The 27,130-nt window shown below is 34.5% G+C and overlaps 1 protein-coding gene across 3 annotated transcripts in view; it reads right to left on the bottom strand.

Annotated features, from left to right (window-relative positions):
- The window catches only part of CCSER1 (coiled-coil serine rich protein 1), a 617,185-nt gene that overhangs the window by 80,815 nt on the left and 509,240 nt on the right, over positions 1 to 27,130 (bottom strand). Inside the window, exons 10-11 of one of the 3 annotated variants that reach the window (XM_042812632.1) lie at positions 7,398 to 7,445; positions 4,779 to 5,240 (exon numbers count right to left, since the gene is read on the bottom strand). The exons of 1 other annotated variant lie outside the window; for it this stretch is intronic. In XM_042812632.1, the coding sequence (XP_042668566.1) occupies positions 7,437 to 7,445 (9 nt within the window). In that variant the 3' untranslated portion in view covers positions 4,779 to 5,240; positions 7,398 to 7,436. Of the gene's footprint in view, positions 1 to 4,778; positions 5,241 to 7,397; positions 7,446 to 15,138; positions 15,389 to 27,130 lie in introns of those variants that run through there. One more of the 3 variants, XM_042812630.1, reaches the window with a different exon arrangement.

The raw sequence follows: 27,130 nt of genomic DNA on the forward strand, positions 1-27,130 counted from the left end.
TTCAGTTTTAGACAGACTTCCTACAATATCCATTGACAACAAATGCACAAGATTACATAAATCAGTACAGGTTTATCTGGACCAAAATTAATAGATGATGAACGTGCTACCAAGCATTACAAAATGCAAAAACATAAAAGCAAATCTGAGTAATATAATGTTCTTTTACCATTCACACATTTAAATTATGCATCTAAATTACTAATAGAATTGACATGACTTTTATTAATACCTTACCTTTGATCTTCAACTGGAACAAGAATTTAAGTGGAAAATGGCACACTGTAGAGTATCATGCTCAAGGGAAACTTCCTCACCTGTTTCACACTGCTATCAGACTGGCTCACTGTTTATTAACACAACAGTTATTTATTTCTTAATAACTTATTAAACAGCCCATCTTATTGCTTGGCTATATCACACATTTTAACAACAACATACTGTGAGGTGAATTAAGGATCTCATTAAAGCAATACAAAACTCACTTACGTGTTTTCCTCTGTGTGTACTTTGAAAGACAATCTCAACTCTGATTATTTTCTGCTTCATACAAATAAGACATTAAGCTCCCAAGGAAAACTTTACATTTGCCAACACGCATTCAACTCATTTTTCCAATCTAAATGTGTAAATCTAGTTTGAAAGGTTTATAGTTTTAGTTTCATTGATGTGTATAATGCGGTTCATATTGAAGATTATTTTCCTTCTCTAATAAATAGCCTATTGTATCATATTTTTGCCTGCATCTCACCAAATTATTTTCCACATAAACATAACAACATTTGTAAGAGTTCAGTACTTCTTCTTAGGAACTTAATTGACTGAACAGCTTAAAAAGTTGCTGAGTATTTGAAACAATTAGCTACTGTCTTTGTAGTCTGTATTTTAGCATCCCATAAATCTACAGCTTTCACTGTAAATCTGCACAATTCAGTAAACCTTCAAAATTACACTATTACATTTCCATCGCTTTTCTGCGTTACAACTTTGATATGAAAACATAACTGATGTTTACTACTAAACCCACATAGGCAGATTTGTATGGAGTAGTGGCAATGTCACCCACTAGGCTGTCACAACACTCCCATTTCAGTCTTAGTCAATGTGTTTTAATCCTGTCAGCTTTGATGACATCTCTTTTAGAATTTACTGGCATTTTTCCCTAAATGAAATACGTCTGTGGTCCTTTCCAGCATCTTATCACAAGTTTCTAAATATATATTAAAGAAATACTTTTTTTCCCCACCCTGAGTACACAGAAAAAATGTCTTTGTGACTGACAATGAAACTAGTTAAACAAGGGTCCCACGTGTCTATCCCTTGAATGCTCATTTGAGTCTTCAAGAATGTCAACATTTCTCTCTGAGTTGCACAATTCATGGTACAGCTGCTCTGTTAAGCAAAACTCTGATTTCCTATTGATCAAAAATAAACTTCAGATTTACTTAAAGTTTAACCCATTCAATTTGTGCTGCTCCTATGAAATACAAAACAGATACAAAAAGTGATTCCAAAAAGCTTTGTATGGGCAGACTCCAAAATGAATAAGCTTTCTGACTGACATTTGCTACTACCGGCAATCATAAATGCATAACTCTATCTTTTATCGCTGAAATTATCTTCTTTTGAAAAGTCACATACACATTACTCTCTGTATTCAAATATTCCTCCATTGACTAGAGAATACATAGAAAACGTTACTGCTTATTACAAGATAAGCAGCTGAAGGTTAAGAAAATGTGTAGAATTATCTAAATGCTCCACCTCCTTTCTCTTACGTTAGTAATACGAACTCACTGTATTCATTCCTCCTGCAATGAAAATAGGAAAAAAACCAACCTGAAAGCATACCATTATCACAGATTATACCATTATCACACATTTACATTGCATCCCGTATTTTATTCTTTCATTTGAACGTTCTAGATCACCCTGGCTATGCTTTCTGGCACTCCACAATTTGTACTGAAACTGTTCTATTCCTTCACTCTCTTCACAGCTTTTTCAGATTTTCCTTCCTTACAGTGATGTCCTTGACAGAAACTAATAAATAACTAGCTTTTAAAGGCCACTAAAGTTTTTGTAAAGCTGGATTTTCTAAAATTAATATGTAAATACACATATTGCTTTTATGCTCTGTATATATGCTTTTGAAATTGAAAGAAATGTGATTCAGAGGATTCTCTGAAGAATACTGACCTGATCCCCTCCCCAAGTACTGTCATTATATTGCTCCAGCACTGATCTGCTTCTGAGTAATATAGTGTAACACAAGGTAAGAAAAGGTTTTGCTGTGAAAAAAATTGTTGCTCCATAAGTGTTACACAAACAAACTTGACTTAGAAATATCCCTTTTGATTCCCTTCCTCACCCCTTTCCCCTCCCCCCCCCAATCAATTTTGCTCCCATTCTTTCCTTCTCTCCTGTTTTGCTGCCTGTAACTCTTTTTGTGCCTGCCTGCGAGTTAGACTCTAACAAGCAGTTAGTTGAGTAAATGTTGGACAATGCAACAACTCAATTTCAAATACTTGACCCTGGAGAAAAAACCATAACCCTTAATCAGGACCATGAATTCCTTACTTTCCTTATTTTTTAAAATAGTGCTTCATAAGCTGCTTGCTGAAGAAGGTAATTCTCTCTTATGCTAGAACTACTGGTTCAGGACTGCAAGTATTGCCATTAATCCCTGGGGCACCTCAGCACTCTGCATCCTCCCCTGGAGAAAGGCAGAAGCTTCTCTCATTGCAAAAAGTAGAAGAGGAGGAGAAAGGTGCACTCAGAAGGTAATTTCTTGACTAATATTGTTCCAATGCCCTTCTCAGCTGTGTGGACAAAGTCTCTCATCTCTGAGCCTGTTCTAATATGTTTCCCCTAATGAAAAAGGTTCAGGCAGAGCAGGCTAGTTCTGTCCATCCTCACAACATTCTGCCAATGCAGAAGGAGAGATTTATGGGCTCAAACAGAATACAAATGGTATAGAGCACAATTTAGAACTTTGAGGTCAGGGCATTCAGTAGACTTTACTCCTAAACTGGCATTAAAAAGAACAACAATTGAATAAAGCAAGAAACAGCACAAAGTGAGACTGGTCCCACTGTACCTACATGCAAACATAGAGAAAGAGTAGAAACAGAATAAACGGACAGGGGAATGACAGGAGAAGTCTGAGTAGCAATATGGAAGTTCAGATCCACAATCCTACATGAAATCCCTCTCAGCACATTTATGGACACAATTTAATTGCATCCGCGTATCTGATTGCTACAATTTCTTTCCATCCTGTTGTTATCAGTTGAATTACCAGTTAAAACCTCTTCTCCACTGTCCGAGCTCTTGTTCATATTCTTCAGTGAATTCTGATATATTTTCTTCCTCAAACTACTGACAAATAGATTTGTCTACATTTAAAAACCTCAATGATCTCTTGCCTAGTTGTTTATTTATTTTTAATCTAAAGCTATGCTGCTATTTATGAAGCAAATACTATACCACTGAGCATACATGTGTCCCTCTTACTTCCATTGAAGTGTTGTTTTTTTTTTCTTTTTTTTTTTTTCTCCTATGTTAGAAATACGTATTAATATATTTAAGGGGGAAAAAAAGTTTGGGTTGGTTTAGGTAGTATAACTATACAAGATTTTATTTATTTATTTATTTTTAATGAAATATCTGAAAAAAATAGACTGCAATTAAGACATTTGGTAAAAGAAACTAAAATAACAGGTAATTTCTATTCTGGAAGGTTGGATGATTTGAAAACTACCTCTGAACCATACAGCAATTCCAGCAAACAATTTCACAAGAAAGGTTTTCATCTCCTGAGCAGCATTTATATTGACATGTCCAATTACAATGTCAGGATGGTTTCAGCATAACACTAGAAACATCAGAAATTGAGGTTATGTGCAAAGCAGCAGAAGAGAAGGTCTTGTGCTTTGATGCAACTTTAAGTAAACAGGAAATTAGGAACCCCAAAATGCAGTAGATCTCAAAGGCCTATCAGCCCACAGTGAATACTGTGAGTGTAAGATGGCATGTTCTTCTAGAATAAATTTTTATACATGTTGATCCTGCCTCTAACCATTTCCTTTAGGAAATGACTTGAAATTACAAATAACAAACACCCATGGCAAGATTCTTGTCTTAAAGCATTATTACTGAAAGAAACAGTGTCTCATTGAGGAATAGGAGACTTGAGGCCTTGGATGCACACATCTTTGCCCATACTTTAAGACCTCCAGGGGTACCATGCATGGAACTTCGATACTCCAGTACAAAAAAAAGTTGATGACTAACAAGCAGCATTAAAAAAAACTTCTGTGGTAAAGACAAGTTTTGGAATTACTAATTGGTAGGCTATCTTGCTTTCATTTGCAGCTACATTGCTGAAAAGAAGAAACATTCAATGCCTCAGTCTATTGTAGAACGCTCTTAACTAGCTCATACAAATGGGAAAGGAAATAAAAGGACTATTCCAATTATCAAAGACTCACAGGAATACATTGGGCCATAAGAAATTTTCCCTCATTTAATAAAGCGCTCGAAATTAAAACTGTAAGAAACAGCAAGAGTCAAAAGCTACACGAGGTTTGTCCAGCCTAATTGCAGCAGTGCAGGGAAGCAACGTGTACTGATAAAATGGGGACATATTTCTCTTCCCAGTCTGTGCTGACAAACACTAATTAAGATCTCTAAAGGACCAGAACTAGACTTGAAAAGAACAAGAACGACATTTAAATTGACTTTGAGTATCATTTATCTATTGTTTAGATTTACTGAAACACAGTACCCTTTGTTTCTATCCTCTGGAATTTGTCCATTACAGTAGCGTGCCAGAAGTGAATTGTTCAATTAAAATCTGTAACAAAAGGGATTGGCTCTCTGAGTTACAAAAATTAATCTTCTTAAAAGATGCTTCTTGTTAATAGAGAACATCTGATCACTGTGATTCAGCGTCTGCATTTAATTCTATCAAACATTCATACTTGCTGTGCATTTCAAGTTCAACCACATAACATTTTCACTGAAACTTGAAAACTTTTCTTTATTAAATAAAATAGCAAATAGATTTGATTTCTTGGCTTCATGTAAAATTATAACCATATAGATTTCCAGGTGTTTCATGAATGAAACTAGATATATTTGTTTAACTTAAGCAGTTGGAGTACTGTTTGCTTGATTTTATAACTGAACGTGCTCTGCATAAATCCAAGAAAATCTTCTGTCAGACTTTTAATGATCTGTGGAAAAAAACATGTTGTAAACTCACTACTTCATACTGGAATAATATTTTTATATAACCCAAGATATCAACAATACACTGTTTAATGACCAAGTACAAACATGACTTATGAGCGTGGAATGCCTTATGAAAAGAAATATGTCTACTATATTATAAATAAAATTTTAAAAATCACTAATAAAAATAGGAATTAAAAGCCATTTCTAAATTTGGAATGCATCAACTTGGAAGCAGATTTAATTCTTAGTTTAAGTAGGGTGGACATGCTGTGCAGTTATTTATAATGCCAAATTGTCTTTACTAGTTTGAATCCAAGAATGCTGCAAAACCACTGAGTGAGCCCATCAACAGGATAAGACTCAGTCACTCTACTACTCGTTCTATTCTATGCATCTTCAGTTATTTCAACTGCTCCTGTTCTTCCTTATCTAGGAAGCACACTAGTCAAAACAAATCAATTTTTAATTCTTTTGAATCAAATTACATTTTTACTTTTGCAAAATGTGATTTTACAGTAGTCACAACAAAGCTATTATCCCACGTAACAGCCATAACTGAGCCATGATCCTTATACATTGGCTTAATTGAGGCAATTAATATCTAATTTAACATCCCCCATCTTTTACTTCACTAATAATAGAGAAAAATCCATTAAGGTAATGTAATTAAACAGGTTGGAACGTAACAGGAAAGAAATCATAGTTCTTTTAGGCTTGACCTTACAGTAATATACCTTAGAGGTTGAATGCTATGAAGCCACAGATTGCAGCTATTGAAGATCACATCTTACTAACTGCAATGCACACTCTAAATGCCTCTCCATATTCTCTGTGAGATCAACCTCAGTAAGTTTAATATTACCACTCAGTATGAGAAAAAGTTGTACACAAATTCATCTTTTCATCATTTTACAATCTCAATTTTGGAAAAAAAGACGGAATACCTACTACCAACCTCCTTTAGAAAAACAGGAAATTAAGCAGAAAATAACTGATGTTTATTGCAATATTATATAATGCAATAATATATAATATGCAATGATTGCATAATCATTGAAAATGATTATGTTGTTAAACAGTTGCAGAGACATGAGCTAAGAATAAAAGATCTCGAGATGACTGAAGAACCCTGAAATAGTCGTAACAGAAAAAAGCTTTTTATTTTACAAGATTATTTCCCCTCACTCTGAGCAGTTACACTTCTAATTATGCTGCAGCTTACAGAGTCATAAGGGCCGTAAGACATTTCAAAACACAGCCTGAATCGAAGAAACTGTCATCCAATGGTAACTGAGACGTGTCGTCATCAGAATCAGATGGGTGATACTCATTTCCATCAGCTCCAGAACTGATAATTTGTATATAGAGAAGGCCATTACGTTAAGGATAATGCATAGAACTAAATAATTAATGATTAACATGTATATTTACCAACTCTGCAAAAACTCATGAACACATATTAATTAATTACATTAACTTTTTAATTTTTTTTAAAGAGATTGCAAGACAGTTTTCCACCATCACCAACAATATCTAATTTGCAACAGTTCTGATGAAATTTTTTTCTGCTGAAGTGCAGAAGTATATAGGCTAATCAATATAAGCCAATGATATCCAGAAACATACTAGGAAGTCATAAAAATTTATATCTAAATGAGTAACTTTAAGGTCTTGTGACATTCTCAAATAGAAAATCAGCTAGCCATGTACCAGCCTGTACCTAACATGTTTCTGAAAGCCACAGAAATACTGATGAAATATTGTTTGGATACATAGTGCACAAACCATTAGAGAAAAAAAAAAGTATTTGTTTATTCATCCATTACCATTAGAGTTGAGTATCAAGCATTTAACAAACTGTTCACAATCACAATAAAAGCGTTAAAAACTCTTTGAAGCACTTCAAAATGAAACACCATAGTGATCGTTAAACCATTTAAAATTTTATGGGGTTCAGGCCATGACCAACGGACAATCAGGAAAAAAAAAACAAAACCCACAAACATCAAAGATGCAGGAATGATAATTCATATCTAATGGAAAAGGAGAAAAGGGAGAAATGAGGCTAACGAAAAAGAATCTCACTATAACAGTGCACAACACTGAATAGGTTTTAAAACACAAATAAATGTTTCCAGAGAAATGTAGCACCATACCTGGTGATGTGGGGAACTGCCTTCACACGGTGGTAATGATCACACACACTGTAATCAAGAATGCAAGATGTGACAACGGATGGATGGAAGAAAAAGAAGAGAAGGAAGGAATGAGAATGATATAAAAACACATAAGACAGACATGGAGAACATGAAAACATGGATATGCTGGAGGATGCCCACTTAAACCTAGTTCTGAAACCTCTAAAATAATTGTGTTTTCACAATGCATACTTTTGCAGACCACACAGTTTATAACAGCATTAAAAAGAGAGTGGCCTCCTGTGAATACATTTTAGTTGGCATTATTATCAATTATTAGGATATTACAGACTGTGTACATTCCAGCATCACCGTAGGTTGCTTGTTATGCTTTGTTTATTTTGTTTTCATCATCAAGTATCTGAACCTACCTAACATTTTTGCAGTCACAGGAGAATCTCAGTTAAATCACCATGAGGAGAACCACTTCAAATTAATCTCAAATCTCTAGAGAAGGAATAGATTCATGTTTTTCCTCTTTAGTCCTAAACAGATGCAGCTTAGGCAACCTTCCCCCTGAAAAAGGTCTGCTACAGTTAGGGAGAGCAGGGATGGGAGGCTGAAGTGGGAGGAGACCTCTGATATTCAGATTTGTCAGCAAGTGAATGGCAACACTGTACAGTAGCGAGACTGTTCACAACTCCTACACGCAGCCTTTCAAATGATATACATTTAACTACCAATCTTAATCTGACATGTTTATATGTATTTTTTAATTACCTGTGTTACACTAAAATAGTATTCACAAACTTTAAGTTACCTTGGTCCAATTAAAGAGTAGCCTGAACTGCCAACATGTTATAACTTCTGAAAGCAACCCACAGAAACAGATCAAATACATTACAACATAATGGGATGTTTTTTTAAATTTATTTTATGTTTTTCTACTTTTTCTTTAACAGTAAGTAGTCAAGTTACTGACCGTGGCAGGAGGCAATCCTTGCATCTTTCACTGCAATACACTTTTACACATAAAAAGTACACAAAATGAAAGAAGCTGAAGGACTGGATTTCTAGACTTGCATTAAGATGTACAATTATACAAATTGGGATCCTAGTGCATTTCTATCATTTAGAATATGAATTCATTAGAAACTAAATATGTATCAGCCTAACAATAGGACAAGGATTAATAGCCTAAAATTTGTAAATAGACAGTTCCTTACTAGCATGTGGAAGAACTTCATGGTAAGGGTGATGGAGCACTGGAACAGGTTGCCTAGAGAGGTTGTGGAGTTTCCTTCTCTGAAGATGTTTAAGACCCATCTGGGCACCTATCTGTGCAACCTAATATACGGTACCCGCTTTAGCAGGTGGTTGGATTCAGTGATCTCTTGAGGTCCGTTCCAACCCCTCTGATTCCGTGATAACCTTTTCCCTTCATGATCTTATTAGTTTTTTAGAGAGGAAGATATTAATCTAAATACTGTTTTTAAAAAAGGCTAATACGCATCCACAAAATAACAATTTCTTGAATTCAGACTCCTTTGAGTTACCATAACTGTCTACTTGTCACTTGCTTATATCCTATATTATTGCATATATATAATGTATATTCTCTCTATATATACAATGTTTTTTTCTCAGAAACACTGAACAATGATAATTAGGAAATCAATGTAAAACATCTGATATTCATCCTATAAGCAAGCAAACAAATGAAAATACAATTCAATCAAACAATTCTATTTACTAGAAACAGAGTTTATATCTATCCTATGCATTTTTTATTTAAGGAAACGATCTTCGAAAAGCTATGTGTTTTAGTTCATATATTTTGTTACTGTATTTTGAACAGCATAATAGAATGAAACTGAGAAACCAAACAGAATTAAAGTAAGCATTTAATGATGAAAAATAGCATCAACTTTTCCTGTTATTCAGGTAATTTACATGAAAAATCATTAATATTATGTTCAAATTAATTTTAATTACTTAATTAGTAATAATTAGATGATAAGATGAAATTCCAAGTTGCAAAGAAAAATTGCTATATATTGTGCAGTGTAACTGATATCTCAAGGAAAAGAAATGCTGAAATTATCGCAAGTTGCCTCTTCTACCTAATTCTCCTTTGAGCAGCATCACAGCTTTCAATTACAGGGAATATAAGTCTGAAAATAAAACAGAACTAAAATATGGATGCACACAAAAACTTATGCTTTAAAGTCACAATATAAATCAAAGAGCTGAAAGTCACTGTAAAATATTAAGTTCAAAGCATCAGGATGAAACAGCAGTTGAATCTAATGACACAGGAAGTAAAGTCACCATGTTACCTCTTCATAATGACTTCATTAAATCAGAAAATCTATCAGCAGTTTCAATTAGAGATTCTGGCAAATTTTGATAGTACGTCAATAAAGCCATGGTTAACTGGCAGAAGTTAAACACCTTCTAATACTAATTGGATACTGCCAACAACTGGAGAAAAAAACTAAAGGTAAACGCTATCTAACCAAGCTGAGACTCCATAAATTCTTTACAAAATGTCTACTTAGGACTAATTAGAGGAGTAATCTCTCAAAATGAATAAAGAAATCCTAGATGAAAAAAACCCACCAGAATCAATATTCAGACTTAGTAGCTGTTTAGCACAGGTGGTCCCACTGAAACCACCCAAAGCTCCGTCCCACCTCATTTGGTTCCCTGTACAGTGTGCTACATTCTTCATTGACAAGGTGACCACAGACACACTCACTGACATTTTGATACACATACATATTCACAACTTTTGTCACCTTATGTTTTATTAAAATTTTTAAGTAAAACAAGACTGGAAAATAATTTGCAGAAGGCTCTAGCGCTCCCACAACTTCACGTATTCCCATGTGGATATATCAGTGCTTTAACTGTGCAAGAGGCTCACACACTGCTTTGTCTGCACTTGAAATTCACTCATGCGAAGTTTGCATCACTTAGTCATTGATTTTAATTGACCAGGAGGAAGACTTTCCTCTCTACCTGAGATCCTACAGTCTTGGGACAAATTGTTATAGTTGTTGAGATGGGTAGAAAGTCTCCTTAGGGTGGTGAGCATATCAATTTTAAGCTGTATGCTACATAAATATCAAATACTTGAAAAAAAAAAAAAATTAGTGTAGAATGTATATTAAGTTATTTGGAATGAAAGGGAGTATTTCTGATTAATTATTTAATAAAATGGTTAGCCAGCACCCGAAAACTGTGCATTTCATCTTCTGTCAACAAATTTTACATGGCACTGGAAGACAGGGAGATTTATAGGAAGGTTTGGAAAAGATCTGCATTACTAAACTTTCACGTAGGTTAACTCTGAATGTAGCGTCAGCACAGAAACAGAAGGCTAAGGGATGGGATTTGTGAGTTTGGCCTTGTTGAAAGTTTTGAATGCTTGGGGAAAGTGACAAGACAATTTTACAGGAGCAGGATCATGAGGATTTGTATCCAGCCTTGAGACTGAGAGTTAGGCCTTTGCATTTAATTCTCTAGGGCAGCAACTCTTCATATATATCATATTCAAGCACTGTATTCCATGGACAGGATTTAAATTAATCAATCAACTTACTTCCAACCATTTTGCTGACTGGAATAATCTTCCTTTCCAAACTCATCAGTCCCTTAATCATTTTGCCTTTTGACATAAAATTAAATGTGAAAACTTTGGGCATCAGAGATTCATGCACAAGGTACTCTTTAGTTATGCATAGTCATGTGCACAATAAAATGCAGCAGACATTCCACTGCCCCACAAAATGAGAGCTGGATGACTTGGTACCATCAACAAATAGCAAGAGAAAAAGGCAAGTGTTATTTATGCTTGACTTGAACAAACACCTGCATCCAGCATCTTCTAGAAGGCCCTGCTGGAAGTCATAAAGTTGCTGACATCGCTGTATTACAACCATATCTGAAATAAAAAGTTTGCTTAGCTGCTTTATCGTGATTGTGATTAACATTTCTCTAGAGTTGTTATGGCCAAAGAAAGGATATCCCTTAACTTCCTCATGAAATCTCAAGGCTGCTACCTAAATTCATTAGTACACTGCAAATGCTTTTCAAGAGGATGAATTAGTTTTACAGACTTTGATAGGGATTTCATTTCATCAAAATTTTCCCCTCCACTCACTTAACACTAGTATATACATTCCCACTGAAATATTATATTGCTTTTCACCATATAAAATCTAAATTGGACAGTAGCATAACTGCAAAACAGCTATCCACTATTTCATTTTTCCACAGCCCAGAGGATAAATACGTGGAATATCTATCATTTGTTCATCTCATTATAATTTAAAGGAAAAAAAAAATGCTAGCATCAAAAAACATAAGTAACTGCAGAATATAGAGCAAATAAAATTGCTAGAACTTAAATTGGAACCCAATATATGTTAAGTATCTCTTGCACTACAAGGGATGCTAAATGAGATTCTTCTGAAGAAGTCTAGGATTTTTCAGAGTGCCTAGACTGTGTTCTATGTTAAATATGGCAAGTTCTTTGAAAATGCTTCAAAGTTTTCAGCAATGAAAGTCTGTTAATATTATGAAACATGCAGCTAAGACACTCCGGTAACCCAAAGCTAGAGTAGTAGTTAGGAAGTTAGGAGCTGTCGCAAACACTGCTGTTTATAACAGGCTTGTAGCTTATATTAAAATTACTCAGAGGAAAAGAGCAAGTTGAAGAAAAAGAGTTTTTTTCCCCAGCTTCCCCAGCATATGGAACCATAGCAGACTTACGTAAAAGAAATATGAACTTTTTGTATGGGAGAATCCAGCACCTCACCCTGAATGTGTGAGCTTGTGAGAGGCAACTTCACCTGAAGAAAGGTGTGTTCACCATATCAATACGCTCAGCATTTAGAAGAACTGCCCACTTAGTTTTTTGTTTGTTCAAAACAAAGTGCCAATCTGGGACTGAATGACAAATTAGGGGCACAGTGAATCTCAGTGGACAAATTTAACACGTTTAACTAGTACAATGTACCTTGGACTACACGATCTTAGAGGTATTTTCTAACCTTAACAATTCTCTGACAACATTCAGCTTGCAGCAATTATTTCATCAGCCTTAATACTTGATATATATTTTTTTGTACTTGGCTAATGAGTTGAGCAGATGTACATAAAAACAACACTGCTCAGAAATGTCTCACAACTGCCTGAGGATACTGATCAGACAGAAAAATTATCATACTATCTTTGAAAAAAAACATTATTCAATCAACACAGAATGAAATCCTAGCTATGATTTTTTAGTCATGAACATTTGCCAATAATATTTGATACTTGCAGTAACCATACTTGATATAGTTATAGACCTCAAAGATGTATGTTCTTTTAACTATTGAAAAAAGAAAACAATGATAATAGAGGGAAAAAAAGAGCTGAGCACCTCACTAACAAAGCTGAAAAATTGTGGGTTCCAAAAGCCCATACAATATCATTAGAAATTACTATTCATTATCAACACATACACATATCATACATGTGTATACATATATATGTATGACACGTATATATTTTAAATAACTGCATAATTCTTATGACATTTCAATTTACATATGTATACTCCACATCCTTCACAGAGGTCAGAATGTAATTAGTTTAATCTGGAAAACAATATGGTTTTACGTACAACAACACGCCCCAGTATTAGCTTAATTACTTTACTGACCTAGAAGGTCATAATGGGCACATTAGCTTTTTTTTTTTTTTTTAATACTGATACATATATATACATATTTAGAATTTATCTACCTAGTTCAGTCTTGAGCAAAAGCAACGTGAGTTTGCAGTCTTTTGAAAGCTATCAAATATTTTCATACATGAGAAGAGTCAAGATAATTTATTTCATTATAGATAGAAGGAATTTGCAAAAAATGCAGTTATTAAGTTTTTATTTCTTTATTTCCTTTTGAAAATCATTCATAAACTGTGGCAATATGTGTAATGAGACTCATACCATCTTGCTAATTCTGCTTAGCTTCATGGCTAAGCAGAAGAGTTTGCAATGTAAAAGTTTCAGAAATTGGCAATGTCCAAGAGTTTTAACTAAATACCATTTCCATCCTCAGCGCTGCTGACAGTTTCATGAGCTGTGACACACACACACACACACACACACACACACACACACAACACTGCACACTTACAGCATGCTCAGCACTGTTAGTTTAAAAGAATGGAAAATGTACAGCCTCAGCAGGATCTCACATTACATAAACTACAGCAACCCTGCCATACAGCTGGGTCCCTTTGTTTGAGCAGGCAGAATATCACCAAGGCAAAACTTATGCTCAAACCCATACAATTCCTCCATTTCTCAAAGTGTTCAAAACTAAGCTGGACAGTGTTTTGGGTTACCTGGTCTAGTGGTAAGTGCCTCTGCCCATGGCAGTAGGGTTGAAGGTAGATGGTGTTAAGGTCCCTTCCAAGCCAAATGATTCTAGGATTCCATTATTCTCTGAAGTACCATATTTCATTCTGCTACTCATGATGTTTTCAAGAGATCGGCACAATTACTACAACTTGTTTTCATTTACCAAATGCTCTTCTCTAAGAAGAACAAAAGCTTACAGAATTAATAATTTCTAACACAGAAGCTTGAACATAACTTGATATTACAAGACTAGATTGCTAAATAATCTAAAAGGCTCTGAAGTACGGTACCCTCAGAGCTACTTGCAAACCTCATTCTTCAAGTCTACCCATGAGAAAGACAACAAAAGGATGGTGAGTGGGAATCTGCTCTTTATATTGCAAATAAAAAAGTTACATAGATGCCAAGGTAATGAACAGATAAAAGACAAAATGCCTCAATTGAGAGAGTGTTAGAGCAGCATCTTTACTTACTATCTCCCACACATTTTCTTTACTTAAATGCAACCCTTAAAACAAGTTTCTAATGAATTTGGTTATACATCAAACAATAATCTCTCTATCTCCTAGTGAGAAAATTGAAATTGTGCATCTATATCAAGTAAAAAAATCATATGTGAAATAATCTAACCTTCTAAAATGACAATTCTGTCATGACAAGGTATTCATTTGGTGAGAAGTAATAATTCTTTGAGCTTTTTTTTTTTTTTTTTTTTCCTTTAGTTTCTAACCCAAGCAAAGTTTCTCAAGCTGACATTTTCATATGTAAGGAAAAATATCAACTGTCTTTGCAATGTTAGCAGCTAACTTTTATTATCTTTCTTTTCTCTATTGCTTGTTTTATCATAGATCAGAGAGCCTCAGGGATGCCTCTTCACAGTATTCAACTTGTGAGAGCAGGAAGTTTTGAATTTGCTATGGAGATAAAAACACTGAAAAGGTACTGTTGCAAAACTGTTCATCTATGAAGGCAGTAAATTAGCCCATTAACAATGTTGGTAACAAGAACTGTTTAAAGTTAACTTGTAATACAATACAAAGTGTCCCAAAACCAGACACTTTTTAAAAGCTGAAACTTCTGCAAGTACACAAAACAAATGAATTTGCACAATAAGAGTCAGAGACAAAAAATACTGTGGTAATAGACCTCAGATAAGGCTATTCTTACATTTAGAGTCACAAAAACTCCAAATACTGTAAGCCTAAGAATTGGGTGACACAGCTTTTAATGATGTTTTAAATCATCCATGTTTACGAATTAAAACCACAGTAGATGTCCTCCAATTCAAGTTTTACTTCATATTTGCTGTATAAATACATGATAGAAATTTGAGGGGGGGATGGGGATAGAAGTGGAGAGGGATTCATAATATAGTTTAAAGCTCAGTAGGAATGTATTAAATTAGACGCATGGGATTAAACTCAGTTTTGACTCATATGTACAGGAGCATAAGTTTGGAAAACTCATACATTAGCTTTTTCAAAAATCCAGAAGGTTTCAGGTATTTTAAAATTCTGTCTGTTAGCCAGTATTGCCGACGTTATGTCCAGAAAGTTTCCATCAGAGTTCTGGCACCATCTGCCATCACCTGAAATATAGCCAAAGTATAACATTGTAAAATTTCAGGGGAATGTGGCCTGCCTTCATCCGAAACTAGATCATTGGCATGATTTTCAATTTTGCTGAACTGCAGTTCAGGAGGGCTTTATGGACTAGTTTGTCCAGCTCTGCCAATAAACTTCGTTAACTGAATCATCTCCCCTCCTTTAACAGCAGCCCTCTGCCAGGAAGACTACTTCACACCAGCTTTTTACTGAGTTACAAACATGGACAGCTTTAGTTTGAATTTTTTTTTTTTGGAAAAATTTCCTGCACTGATCCCCAGACAGGGTTAGAATACTAAGAATAATGGCAAGGTCGTGCTCAGGTTCGCTGAAGAGGAGATGATTAAGCAGAAGCAGTGATGGTTTCAAGGTTTTTCTGCAGCATAATTTTTGTCACATTTTAAAAGGAGAAAACATTTCTGCACTAAATTACAGGGCATACAGAAGGAAGGGATTTGCTCCACTTTATAAACAGAGTTGTAAATTTAAAACATAGGAAGGAACTGAAAAATAAATTCTTTTCAAAATGATGTCATTTTTTTCAATAATAAAAGTTAGAGAAGTAGTAAGTGGCACAACCCTTGATAATAACTTCTCTAATAAACAGTGAGAGTATATTCACTGGTTTATAATGCTTCCCCTTAGCTTACAGGTTCCTTTGAAAGGGCTGCTTTCCTGATGCTTTTTAGTACAGTAACCAATATGTATTATCATTTAGATACTGTTTTGAAAAACAAGTATGAGGCAGACATGCCATGACAGTTGATAATGCTAGTGTATTATACACTATTCAAAATTATCTTCCTAGGATATCAATTCATACACAATGGTATGTTTTTTAAAAAAATTCCTCTGATAACAATGGTGTCCCAAATGTTTATGCAGTTGTTTAGCAAAGATTTTAAAATAATTTAAATAATATTTATTTCTCTTTGTTCTCAAGAAAGCAGAGAATTAAGAGTGAAATAAAAAGTACAAAAAAGAAATACACCTGAAACCAGGTGTTTTTATATTAGCAATTGCTTTCTAGCCTCAACACAGAAACCCAAATGAAATTAAAAGCTTGACACTGCTTCCTTAAACAAAGTGGAAAAGCAATGACAAAATTTGAATACAATGTTTTCTTTAATTATAAAAAAATTCTTCAACACCTACTAGCCCAGAAAAGTAGGAGCTAAGAACTGCAGCATTAAGTCTGTAATCTCTGATACTAATACATCACATACAGTTTTAAAGCCTCTAGATGCCATGAAGATTCATAAAAATTATACAATATAAAATTTTCAGCAAACATATGACCTGTACAGTTTGTTGACAGGCTTAACTTCTGAAGTATTTTTACACAATTAATATAATGGTTTCTCCCAGATGAGCACTGTACACTTCTCTAGCACGAGCTAATGACCAAATCCCTTTCAATAGCAACAACTCATCTTATTAGAATAAGGGCAGGAGGAAATAGGCAACACTGTGACTCAATTCAGCAAAGACGTGATTCACCAGAAATAGGTTTTCCATTTGAAACACATACATAAACCCACCCCTAAAAACAAACAAACAATAAAATAAAACAACAACAAATAAGTCATCCAGTAGGCTGTAGTATTAAACTAAGACGAATGATGGGCATGAAAGGATATCTTTAAGAGAAGTTAGGAAGAACAGGACCAGATGGTGTCTGCCTAAATTATTAAATTACTAAACTGCAGTATATAATCTTGTGCTTAAAACAGCTTTGGCATCTAAGGACTGAGGAATGATAAGCATTATTTCCATGGAGGGAAGAAAAAAAAAAAAAGAAAAGGCGTCAGATCAGGACATCTATAGCTGTTTTCGATGTCTGTTCTAGGCACACTATTAGAAACAGGAGAAAATCTAGAAGAAATGTTTTCTGCTTGAGAGAAGATGGCTGGGTGACAGTTTGGCAGTGCTACTGTGTTATTTGGTGTATAAAGAGCAAAGGCTGACTGTTAAGAATTGAGGAACATCACTAGGCTGAGTGGATGGACACAGGGCTGTCAGAGTGAGATCATTCTTGAATTATGATTTGCGGTTCTATGGAACATCAGCTCAACACTCAGCAGTGGTCAAGATAACAAATGGTACAAAGGAAATTTTAAGAAACGGAGAAAATCCAAAGGGTAACAAGGACTATCAAAAGCATGGAAAAGTTTTCCATACAAGGAGCAACTGAATAAACTAGGGCATTTCAGGTGGGAAAAGTGGATAAGTATGAACTATTCACTTTGGATAACCAACAAACAAGGGAAGTTCTTCACACAGAAAATTCCAAGTTACAGATAAAGTCTACATTATCAGTGGAAGGCTTCAAAACCACACAGACAAATAGATGCTATGCAGAGGACTGAGGAAAAGTAATTCTACAACGTTCAAGCCAACTCAGAGGTAAACTACGTCAGAATAAGGCAGTATGAAGGCTATATCAATTAGGAGAAAATATGAAATGAAGGTTAACTGCTAATGATTTAATGAAACCTCTAACTGGATGGATGTTTATGCGCAGTCCTTAGGAGTCTGTAAAGAGTGATGGAGGAATTAAATCCAGGAAATAAAAATAAAGTCCCAACTTCACAATACCAAGCAAGAGCACTAGAACTTAAGAAAGTATGCAAAGTCTCAAATCCTTTTACAAAGATATCTAAAATCTGATCAAATCCCACTTAACTACAGCTATGTTTATTGGCAGTAGATGTAAAGTTCATTTAATGCAAACTGTTGTTAATTACATCATATCTTTGGCAGCTAGTAACATAATGTGCTGCAAAGCACCACAGTAAGCAAATTACAATACTTAACTGCTTTCCCTGTAGGTATTACTTAACATCCTGTCTTTGAAAACCAACAGGATCAATATGCTCTTGCTGGATCATATGAATAAAAATCAAAAACAAAAACCCCCCAAAATAGGCTGTGGATGAGACCTCAGAAAGACTTAATATTACTTGGAGCACAAAAAAAGCTGACTTTCATGCACACTTATTTAGAAAATTCACAGCAGAAAGCAGACCTGAATTGGAGAAATTAAGTCCTCTGATCCCCATTTTTAATGATCCAAGTTGTATCTGGAAATCTAACTGAAGAAATACTTATTGGTAAGACAATCCATGACTTCAAATAAGAGGATGTCACATCTGCACTGTAAATAAGATTTTTGATACAACTAATTTTCTGCAAGTGTATTTTAGCCAAAGAATTGAAAGGTCTTTTTTCATACCCTGAGTGAACTCTCCATTCAGTTTTATTTTTTAATACAACTATGTTCTACTGTTGCATGCACATGTGAAAATACTCTGCCATTTGCCTGACTAAGAGGAGGGATGGTCAATTTTAGTTATTCCTATGAAAGACTTTAAGTTTCTCTTGTATTTAGAAAAGCTGGATTTTAAACAAATTGGAAGAATGTCAAACAAAAGCTTTTCCAAAGACAAAAAATTAGATTAATTTCCCATCAAACAACTGATACATAAAGTTGTGACTAATGAACAAAGATCTTTATTTTCCTAGACAAAACTAATGAATAATTTAGCATCCTTCATATTCCATGCCATTAATATTTAATTGTGATTTCAGCCTATTTTTCTTGTTAGGACTGGAAAAGAAACAGAATGTTGCCAAATACTAAAGATGCACAGGCACATTATTCACAGCAAAGAAAGTAATAGAGGAAGAAAAATCATTGAACTGGCTCATGTGTCAGCAATATGGAATGCTGCCAAAAAAGTCATGTTCTGTACAAAAAAAAAAAAAAAAAAAAAAGGTGAGAGTAGAGCCTGATTCATGACATCACAGAATAAGGCTACACCACTTTAATCTATGAGTTTCTGTGGAATGCTAACAACAACAAAGCAACCTTGACCAATAAAATCCTTCTGTCTCGGTCTTTTATCTGTCATAAATCTGATGATGAAAAGACTCCTCAGTTTTCTCTAGCCTTATAATTAAAAAGGGTAGAAATGTCAGAACAAAAAAGTAGCTGTATAAAAGGATAGATGGACTATGTAAAGCTTCATGGACTTCTATGGGCTGCTTTTGGAGTTTCAACACTACGCCATATCTTTGCATTTTAGTAGGAGGTGAAGGAGAATATTCCTGTCCCAGAAAATGTGAGATTTTTTTTGTCAGTGCACCTCACTAAGTTTCAAATGCGTATGGGCTGTAGTTTTTCCAAATATAACACTGCTCTCTGTATACATAGTGGACCAAAAGCTGTAGCAGTTGATGTACACATACTTCTAGCTTTATTTTACTTTTCAATAATACTATATTTTCTTGACTTCTCTTGTTTTAATATAAACTGCCAGGAAACAGATACAATTACACTGACCACTTAAGAAAATAACTAGGCAGAATGACTACAGGTCAGTCAATAGCTCAGTGGATAACACTCCACCTCCCTCTCCAAAAGCCAGAAAACTAGCAAACATAAAATACTTGTGAGTGAAAGAACTGCTTCACTCTACCTTGACCTACATAGAATCTGAAAAAGCTGTCATGAATACCTGCACAGTAAGAGCCACCTACCAACAAAGACTTCTGTCAGGTCACTTTTGAAGCGACTGAAAACTGCCCTGAACACTTCATAGTATTGGTTTCCATTTTATTGTTGCTCTTTTTACCAAAACTCACTAACATATCTTGCCCTCCCTTCTATTTAAAACATTGCAAAATGAACTATACAAGTAAAAATATTACATGTGCACAAAGAGCTTCTTATTAGTTATAAGATGTTCATAGAGACTAAATTCTATCATCTATACAGAGATGAATTTCTGGAACAAAAATGAATCACTGTTTATGTTTGATCGTTTCTGGTTTCTTTTTGATTTTGTTTTTTTATATCCCCACTGTCCGTAAAAACTATGGAAATATTGAATCCTGAAATAATACAATTTTACAAGAGAAGCCTCAGAGGAGTAAGCTTTAGGAACTAATGTTTTTACCTGTTTCTTACGGTGATAGGTGCGCACATCAAAACAGTAATTACTGATATTTTTCCTACCCTCAGGTCCATTTGAAATACCAAACTGCTCTTTGGCACTGGAGAGAAGAAAGAATAAAAATGCCAATTTCTGCATTTAAGGGAGCTCTGTAAGATATAGTTTATCTTTTCTGCAGACTTGTAATGAAGAATTTATACATTGAGATAACTCATGGGAACAGCACGAGCATTACTACAACCAGTTTCATTCTCTGTCCTGTGGCTATTTAGCTTTCTTTAGAAGTGAAGCAGAAAAAAAAAAGACATCTCATGAGCAGACATACTTATAAAGCACATTCCACTGTGTGTCTGATGTAATACGGTGTACTGGACTTTTCAATACTGAATTTATTCAAATACAGTGAATGTAGCTTACTATGCAGTAGCATCTACTTCCTGTTCCTGTACGAGCTCAAATTATTTAGGCTAAATCAGGCGTATATACATATACATACACACACACACACACAAAACCAACACATCATAAAGTATTTCATTATGAACACGCTAACAAAGTTGACCCATTAGTTTAATTATTTGCAACTGATAGCACAAGAACTTGCTAACTACTATAGACCAGTCTGACTGACCAAAGAGAAGAAATGTGCTCACTGTTATTATATACGTGCGTTTATGTCTGAGCATGTGACTGCTATTCACCTGCACAAGCCAGGGAAAAACATTTTACTCTGGAAATTTGACAGATTGGATTCAACATAGATATTTGCATTTAGTTCCGCAGGGAGTCTACAACTATTTGCACAAAGCAGGAAAGAAAAAAAAACAACAAAGTATGAAAAAACTTCAGAGACCCATATAAAAAGAGGCCATTAAATCCAACACAGAAAGCAGTCAAGCCAAAAAGAAATATCAAACATGTATACAGATGCTTTCACAGTCTGGACTTTCGTATACCAGAAAATATTATATCCACATAATCCTCTTTTAAATCTACGTAGTCAAAAAGGTTATTTTTATGGTTTTTTTTTCCACCCTGATATGGAAGGATTATTTATATTACAAGCTGCAAAACTCATTACAAGCACTACTTCTCTGTAATCAGATAAGTTTTATAGTAATTTATTACCATAATTAGTAAGTATTTCCATTATTTTGTAAGAAATTTATACTACCCATCCTGAATTTTTTTTTGACAGAGCAAAGAAGTGCTGTCACTGAAAAATTATTGATTTGCAAATGCAATCATTACTTTATCACGTTAATTTCTGTATTTACAATCAATCTATACGTATTCTTTTCACATCAAATCCTTACACAAAGAATTCTCAACTTCCAGGCAAAAAAAACCCCAAACAAACCCAAAAAATAACATTGTTAGTATTTCTGTAAACATACAAAGTATTTGTACATAAACCAGCAAACACAGCAGATTCAGGCTCTGAAACATTTGTTATTTTTGGTAACAGCAATCCTGAACTGCAATAAATCTGAATGTTTATGCAAAACTTATCTGCTTGTGTTCCTGTTTCATGGCTTAATTATTCAGTTTGAGAAACTGAGATCATATGTATGTTCTTCATGTTAGAGAACGTTAGTATCCAGATTGAAATGTTGTCTGTTTTTTTTTTAATGGAAAGATATCGTTTCCTAAGTACTTTTGGTTTGGTACTTTAAAAATCCGTGCTCTCATTTTAAACAGATAAATGAATGGATTTATGAAGAGCTGCTTCCAGTGAACGCATTCAAGAAAATCACTTAACTACTCCTTTGCATCCAAGACTGTTTTATCTACCAGGTGATAGGAACTAGTTAATTACAGAACAGATAGCAAAAGGCAAAAATCTCTCAAAAATATTACTGAAACAAAAATGTTGTATTTTAGAGATAAAAATACCAGGTGATACCATGATTTCTGAACAACCTGGTTCTAGCTCTTTCAGATTTATGTGAAAGTGTGAGAGGCTTTTAACTAATTAGGAAATATATAGTGATATTGTAGCTTTATCTTCTGCAGGAGGAGGAAGAACTAGAAGGTTGTGTACTTCTCACATATGTTCATTGTAGAGTGGTTTGATTTTTTTTACACATTTTTCAGAGACATATTTTCATGGAACGTACAGATTTTTGAGGAGTGCCTGCTGCACATTGGAATGACATTTCATCTATAACAATTGCATTTTCATTAAACAGTCATATAAAGACTTCCAGCAAGTGTTTGATAAGGTAGAAATTGAAATAAATTTGGTCACTTCCTATTCGCTTGTCTTGTTCATTTTAATAGAGTATCTCATCTCCAAAATTTTAGTTCACCTTGCAGTGAAACGTTTAGCACTGCCACCACCTGTAGTAAATTTGTTAAAATGTAATGAAAAGCTTCATCCAAAAGGCTAGAAACCATTTTTACTGGAACACCGTAAAAGTTAGATAATCCAAAACTATCACTGCTTTATAACTTCATTTCTTTGTTAGACATAGTCCTCCGCGTGCATGAAGGTAGAACCTTCAAAGCAGAACAGCCTCACCTGTGATCCTACTGTGTCATTATCCTTACTTTCAAGCTCTTGGTCTCCCACAGGCAACATCTGGCACTGTGCATATCCTTAAGGTGCCTATCACTATGACTTAACACTTCAATGCTCAATGTAATAAGTTGATTAATTGGTATTATTTCTGAAAGTGGGAAATAGCTTAGAGCTGACTCAGCCGCTAGTACTCCAGCACTTTACCCACACTTCATTTGTGGTTCATTTTATTCGGTGGCTGCAGTCAAGTGAACAGATTATATCCTGGCTGTCAAAATCTTTTTCCTAGAAATCTAGCCTGCAAGATTACAACTTTTCATAATGTAATTAACAAATTCATGGGATAAAGGAAAATACTAGTGATGCTTTAAGCACACACATAGTATGTACATATGAAGCTGCAGAATCACTTCCCACATCATGGCAAGTGCAGGGCACACTGGATTAATCTATCTATGGTCTAACTTGAATCATTCAAGGGAGATAAAGAATATCCCAAACTGTTCAGGCTTCACAACTTGCTGGGGATGCTTGATCCTCCACAGCAATAGTTCAATGAAAGGAAAAGTGTATGAAGCACATTACCATGATCAGTCTAGAAGAAAACATTCTTTACCAACCAAAAGGCTTTTGTTGCATTCACTGTCTGAGAAATCAGCACTGATAAAAGCAATGAAAAAATGAGGATAGAAGTATCAGTATTTAAGCCCTGGCTTTATAAACTAGCATTTGCTGGCATTGAAACATGCATTAAACTTCAGACAGCATTCCAATATTTGCCATTCTACATAAAAAATTTTAAAAAGCAAATAACGTACCTGTGAATCAATACTTAACAAATTAATACTAAGACAAATTAATATTGAGTACTTCTGATCCTGGAAGCGATCCTATGCAGGTGGCATGAGGCACAGTAAGAGGCACACTCAAGCATTTACTATAAAACACAATCAGTGATTGTAAAACCTAGATGCCACATACTATCCTACTTCATGCAAGAACTAATTAAACAATTAACACCAAGCAACAGAAGATAACCTGTCTTCAAGGTAATCTTCCTAGAGCTATGTTTCTATCATCACTAAGCTGGTCATCAAAAGCATTTTCCATGAAAAACAACATAACTTAAGGACAGGTAGGGCAGGAGTGCTGCCTGTTTGTAAAGTAGTATGTGCACAATTTACTGACACTTCCCCTCAGTTACTACAGTAAATACTGCCTAGATATTCTACATACCACATGCTAATTTAATTCAAAAAAAGAATAAGTGCCAATCTCTGATTCCCTTCAAAAACTAATTTAATTAAAGGTGTAATTTTAATTTGTTTGTTGGTATTTAAAAGAGCAAATTCCCTAGCAATATTGTCTTTCAGCTTTTCAACATTAAAATCAATATTGTCAACAGTCTGTATTGCTTTCCACAGATGAGGAACTAAATCAACTAAATTCACTCCAGGATCAAATGATTGGCATTGACTTTAAAACTTCTGAGTAATGCCATCTGAATATCACCTACTATAGCAGAACCTGCAATTTTCTTTTATTAAAGTTCAAGTATCATATGTAATGCTGTTCCTCAGACACCGAGGTTTTCTAAATATAAAACAATTATTTCCTGGAAGGCAGTATTTAAAAAAAAAAAATGTAGTGCTTAATCAGGGGGATATGAATACTTGCAGAGTACCTATCCTTCAGCCTAGCCATTTAGTAGTAAAAAAAAAAAAAAAAAAAAAAAAAGGACCTGGCCAATTGTAGTCATTAAATAAACTGCATATTAATATCATGCCCATAAATTGTAATTTAATTATAATCATTAGCCTATTCTAATCACATTATCTATTATGGACCATAGTTGGTCTCATGCAGGTAAGTTACTTGAAAACAATGAAATATACATTTATACATGTCAAGCATGACAAAATGAACACCGCAAATGCAAACAATCAGGGAAAATTTCTAACTGACAAAAATTTACAAGCCCTGGTAAGGTTATAATCATTAATATCAGTGGGAAACACTAACATAACAGTTATCAGTGAAACAGCATTTCAAGTTCCAGCAAAGGCAATAATACTAAGCAACCAAATGTTCACATGGAGAAAATTGTAGTTCATAGTTGCATACACTTAAGTCTACGATCAACTTAAAATATATAAAGCAAAATCTGAATCTCCAAAGCTACCTGTTTAAAAATAAATAAAGAATATAACCTAAATCTGAAAAAAAAATTGTTGCTCAAGTTCACCTAGAGCACAAAGAAACATTCAATACTTCTGATATCAGGAGATCGAGGTGAACCCAGCATGCAAAATTATAAAAGCCTTTGCTCAATCTGTTTTGGAAACAAGATTGTAATAAATCTGTCTAGTTTTACAGATTTACAATCGTAGTATTGATTTCAACTGGGAGTACAGAACCACCTGATGCTGTCCTCCAAAGATCTGATTGCATGCTATTCTGTTTACCAGTGAGAAAATGTTTATTATGGATGACGATCAAGGAGAGGAGGTTCCCTTTTAAACTTGGCCCAAAAATATCTTAAATGGAAGACTGTGATGTAACAATACAGACATGTTTGCTCATACGATGTAGAGGGTTGCCAGTATTCATATGAAAAAAACAGTTCACAGCAGTATTTATACCAGAAGAGAATAGAAGGTGATCCTAATGTCTGTTTTCACGTTCGCAAGAACTACATCCCAGGCAGCTTTCAGGTTGACTGCATGAGCTTTAGATAGACATTTTTAGCTACTTGGGCAGAACTTGAATTTGCATAAATCTTGGTAAATGGACTGAGGCAGTTAGCTGCAGCATGAAGTTAAACAAGTGTGTTGTGTTTTTTTTTTGTTTTTTTTTTAAGAAAAAACTGTCAGATGCCCTGCTTTATAACCTCACCAGCTACTTTCATGAGGCAAAGGATTTGACCTCGTGAAACTAGATATCTGTGGAGCAAAAAGCACATCTACACAAAACTGAAGAGAATGAAAAGTGGCATTTTGCCTTTTATTCTCCCTTTCACTGCAACCAAAAGGGCATAGCTCAACCTAGTTCAGTTCATTCAGTTCATTGGAATACGTTTTAACTCAATTTCTAAAAACTCCTCAAAAGCACCTAAGTCTGTTGTTTTCTGGTGAATAACAAGAAGTAACACAGCAAAGTTGTTCCACCTCTTATTTTAGTCTTTGAAATGTAAAATATTGATTCATTTTTAATACAGAATAAGACCATCAAAACTAACTGGTATTGAATGCTTTTCTCCGATTTAACTCGTGTTCTGAAACAATTCTGATGCCATATAAGTTCTCATGATTACTAGAACAATAGCAAATAGACACTAACTTCTTTTGTGACTATTTTTAATTAATTACACTTCTTTCTCCCAGTACTTACTAAATACTTACTAAAACAACTCAGTCTAACAGGAAACACAAACAATACTGAAAACTTGTGAAGTTATTTGTTCAACAAAACATACTTAAACACACATTTTTTAGAAATGTAGAAACTGATGCTGTATTTTTCACTGATATTATATTTTGTCATTCTTATCTTTGTTTTCACCACAGATACAGGATGTTTAGCACATAATATGCAATTTCATTGAATACATTAATGTCAGAAGGAAGTAAAAACAGCAATTATGTGTCATTTTGAAAGCACTTGGTAAGGCTAGTGGGGTGAAAGAGTGGAAGCAAACAGTCAATTACTCAGAGAATACTTTGCATTTCAATTCTTTCCTTCCTTTTCCCTCTTATAAGGTCACTGGCCCAATACATCTTCATTTTCTGATCTAACTGAACTACTTCAGAACTCAGCTTTTAGTAAATTTTAATGTGCGTTTTGTTTCAAACTTCTTTCATTCAAGTGAATATTTTATCACAAAATAGAAGTTTTACTCCAAACAAAACTCTTTTGAGGACTTGCACAAATACGTATTATGAATCTAAATGAAAAGCTCTGCTAGCACATTAAGATGTACCAAAAACAATAGTCAGATATTTCCAGTTATTTTAACTGTTATAATAGTGCTTTCATATATTCAAAAAGGCTTCTTAGAGTATACTAATTTCTAAAAGCAGTAGAGATTGATATTTAATTTTTAATAAGCTACACATTTCACAGAATCACAGAATCACAGAATTGTAGGGGTTGGAAGGGACCTCCAGAGATCATCGAGTCCAACCCCCCTGCCAAAGCAGGTTCCCTACAGCAGGTTGCACAGGTAGGCATCCAGGCAGGTCTTG

The sequence above is a fragment of the Centrocercus urophasianus genome, unplaced genomic scaffold (assembly GCF_019232065.1).
Source record: "Centrocercus urophasianus isolate 14NV4802_14NV808 unplaced genomic scaffold, USGS_Curo_1.0 seq_13, whole genome shotgun sequence".
In the NCBI taxonomy this organism is placed as follows: domain Eukaryota; kingdom Metazoa; phylum Chordata; class Aves; order Galliformes; family Phasianidae; genus Centrocercus; species Centrocercus urophasianus.